The sequence below is a fragment of the Gavialis gangeticus genome, unplaced genomic scaffold, assembly GCF_001723915.1.
Source record: "Gavialis gangeticus isolate Ggan-Ray unplaced genomic scaffold, GavGan_comp1, whole genome shotgun sequence".
Lineage (NCBI taxonomy): Eukaryota > Metazoa > Chordata > Crocodylia > Gavialidae > Gavialis > Gavialis gangeticus.
Window position 1 is genome coordinate 106,669,358 of NW_017729032.1, and position 3,599 is coordinate 106,672,956.

The following is a 3,599-nucleotide window of genomic DNA, read 5'->3' on the forward strand; positions in this document are numbered from 1 at the left end:
CCCCTCTGCGACCCCAGCTCTTAGTCTGATAGGGAGTGAGAACCACAGTCATACACTCTATGGGCTCCGTCTGCAGTGTAGGGGCCGTTGTGCCAGTAAGAAGAGTCGCAGACTGTCTGCAAGGAATTGATCTCGGATGCGGATGAGTTGGCGTCCCTCCGCTTGGACCGCTTTCTGTTCCTCAGGATGAAGACCAGCATGCCAACCACTGTGAAGGCAGAGGTCACAAACACCAGCAGGAGTCCGGGGACCAGCACCGAAATGGAGACCCTGCTGGTCTCCAGGTAGGAGTTGGAGTGAGTGCCCGTCTCCGCCAAGCCGGTGCTGTTCTTGCTCGTGGAAGCCACCGTGGGCGCGACTTTGAGCTGCGGGCAGATCACGTCGTTGGAGAGGGTCTCGAAATCCTCCTTGAAGAAGTCTTCCGGGGACTCGCACCTCAGGTCGCTCATGATCACCTTGGGGCGCAGCATCTCGGCCCACTGTTTGAAAGGCACAATAGGGCACGTACACTCCCACGGGTTGCCGTGCAGGTCGATCTGGGTGATGGAGGTGAGCTGGTCCAGCACCCCCGCCACCGGGAGGTACGTGAAATAGTTGTTGTGGATGCTCAGCTTGGAGAGGGAGACCCCTGCAAACACATCGACGGGGAGGGACCTCAGCAGGTTGTTGTTGAGGATGAGCACCCTCAGCTTAGGCATGGCGTTGAAGGTGCCAGGCAGGATCAGCTGGATGCCGTTGAACTCCACGTTCAGGTATTCCAGGTTTTGGAGCCCGGCGAATTTCTCCCGGGACAGGGTGTCTAAGTAGTTGCTATCCATGTAGAGCCACCTGAGGTCCAGCAGGTTTTTGAAGGTGTTGTTCTCCACCGTGGCGATGTTGTTGTTCCCCAGGTCCAGCAGGTTCAGTTTCCGATAATCCAGAAAGTGGGACTTCCTGATGGTGTGGATTTTATTGTCCCGCAGAAACAGCTCCTGCACGTTGGCCGGCTTGGGCTTCAGGTCCACCAGGCTGCTCACGTTCCTGTCGTTGCAATTAACCTTTAAGCCCGAGCCGGGGATCTGATCGCAGCTACAGATCTGAGGACAGGGCAGGCTAGGCGGGAGCTTGTTTTTGACGCTAATGGTCGACACCGCCGCGGTAGGTCTGGTCTTGATCTGCCAGTTGCCTGGGATCTTTGTACCTCCGTTTGGAGCAGCTCCTGGAGTGGCAGGATCTTCTTTGCCATGTATTTTAAAGGGAGTTGGAATGGGACCAGGATCACAGGTTTCCTCTTCAGCAGGGGGAGCAGCGAGGCTAGAATCTACTCTGCTCTTTTTGCACAGCTCCTGCTCTGTGGTCTCATTTAAATCCTTGCCCTGCAACCTAGTGGGAGCTTCGCAAACGACTCTGCCGATCAAAGCGTTTTTGGGTATGTTTTCCAGCCATTCCTTCAAGGAGAGCAGATCACAAGTGCAGTCCCAGGGGTTGTCCTCTAGCAGGATTTCAGCAATGCCTGGGATCTGCTCCAGGACCTCCTCATAAGGCAAGGTTTTAAGCCGGTTTCCCCGGAGGTCGAGGTGAGTGATCGGCACGTACTGGAACACGTTGGGAGGCAAGGTGCTGATGAGGTTGTCATTTAAAATCAGCACCTCCAGCTTGTTTAAGTCCCTAAACGCTCCCGGGTCAATATCCCGCAAGAGATTGAAATCTGCCTGGAGATATTCCAGATCGTCCAGCCCCAGGAAAGTCTGCTTCCTGAACGACTTGATCTTGTTGTTGTTGATGTGCAACCGCTTCACCAGCTGCAGCCCGAGAAAAGCCCCAGGAACGATTTCATGCAAGCCGTTGTTTTCCATGTGCAAACTGACTGCATTGTAAAAGTTAGCGAACTCATTAGGGAAAAGCCGAGTCAGGGAATTTCCATGCAGGAATAAATGGTAAAACTGGGAAGTCGGGGCGCTGAAATGTTGCAGACTGGTAAACCCCTTTTTCTCACAGTCTACGTGCAAATCCCCCTCTACCTCGTTGCAGGAACAGATCTTCTCTTTGCAAACGTCCCCTGTAACGTTTCCAGCAGCAAAACAAAGAGACGTCTCCAGCAACAGAATCCAAAGCAGCATTTTTAAACCGAGCGATTCATTCCCGAGCTCATCACAAAGTAACAGCCACCATCCTCCTCACACCGAAAACAATTCCAGTCCATTCAATGCATGAGATGTCCGAGCCACCACCAAGAAGGGGGGGAGAGCAATTGTGGGAAGGGGGAGTAGGCAGGGTCGGGGGAGGGGGACTCTTTTTTCTCCTCGATCCCTCTCTCCCCCCCCGCATACACTGCAACAGACTCCAGTCAATAATTATATCCACAAACTATCCAGGCACGTACTGCAAGGCACGCCAAAAAAATAATAATAATAATACAAAAAATAAAAATTAAAAGCCAGAAAAAAAAGTGGAAGGAAAAAAATCCCCCCTTCTCGACTCCCTCCCCCCCAGCCTCCCGGAAAGCTAAGTAGATCTCTGCTGGCCGGCTCGGCTAATCGGAATAGGAACAGTGCTAGTAATTAGAAGCAGCCACTGCATGTTAGGGAGAAGCAGGCAGAGAGTGCAGCGGTGGTAGAGGAGAGCTGCCTGTGTGTATGGCTTTGCTTCGGACTGACCTTGCTTTCTCTGTTGCAAAGCCGGCTCCTGCCTGCTGCTGCCGCCGCCGCCGCTGCTCGGTGCCCGGGAGTCCCCCTCTGGGTGCTGTCCAGTCCCCCTTGGTGCTGAAATCACGCCCCAGCCTCAAGCCCGGCTGCCGAACCAATGGCGCTGCAAAATTTCTGCAATCGCTGCGTTTTTGGGGGGCTGCCCGTGTCTCTCTCCTCCTCCGGTTCCTTCTTCTGCTTCTCCTCCTCTCTCTCTGCCTGCCTGCCGCTTCTCTCCTGTCTTCCCTCCGCGAGCTCTCTTCTTTCCTCCTTCTTGTGGGGCTGAGTTGCACACGCACACACGCACTCACATCCACGCAGAGGGAGAGTTGCTAAGAGGCTCTGCTCGTTCCAACCTGGTGCACTCTGAAAGATCTGACACCCTCTGCTGAGCTGCAGTGGCAAAAATCCATCTGCTGATGGAATGCTGGAGAAAAAAAAATCAATCCACGTACAGGGCAAGCGTTGGAAATGTTGGCATTAAAAGCTGTCGATCCGTTTAGGCGCTTTCTTCTAAACGGATGATTTCATCTTTCTTTTCTGTTCCGATGGAAAGTTTAGCGTGCCCTCCAATCCCTCTTGCCCCCATGCTCTCACACACGCACACATGCACACACGTCCCCGCACACACATGCACCTGCTGTAGCATCCGAGGAGAGTGCCTTTGCCTTCTTTCATTTCCCAATGGCGTGAATAGAATTAGTGTCAGGGTGTCAAGCGAATAGGAATTTGAGGTAATTATACTGCACGCCATTTTTATCGTGGCTTTAAATGCATTCCTTCCTCCCCTGCAGTCTATACTGTTTCATGCTGGATTTGGTGGCTTTGTGGCGGTCTCTTTGGAACGTTGAACCGTGGCTTATTGCATTGTATTTTTTTTATATAATTTCGATGATCATAGAGGGGGAGTGGGGGCGGTAGGAGTGGTTTGCTGTA

General features: G+C 52.9%; 1 protein-coding gene across 1 annotated transcript; it reads right to left on the bottom strand.

The window, feature by feature from the left end:
• Positions 1-6: 6 nt before the first annotated feature.
• Positions 7-2,886, bottom strand: SLITRK1 (SLIT and NTRK like family member 1). The gene has a single exon (XM_019525660.1). It carries the CDS (start codon positions 2,097-2,099, stop codon positions 21-23), a length of 2,079 nt encoding a protein of 692 aa, XP_019381205.1. The 5' UTR covers positions 2,100-2,886; the 3' UTR covers positions 7-20.
• Between the last annotated feature and the right edge of the window lie 713 nt (positions 2,887-3,599).

What these genes read in the sequence shown, in the direction of transcription:
- SLITRK1 (XM_019525660.1), bottom strand. Translation starts at nt 2,099, where the DNA reads ATGCTGCTTTGGATTCTGTTGCTGGAGACGTCTCTTTGTTTTGCTGCT.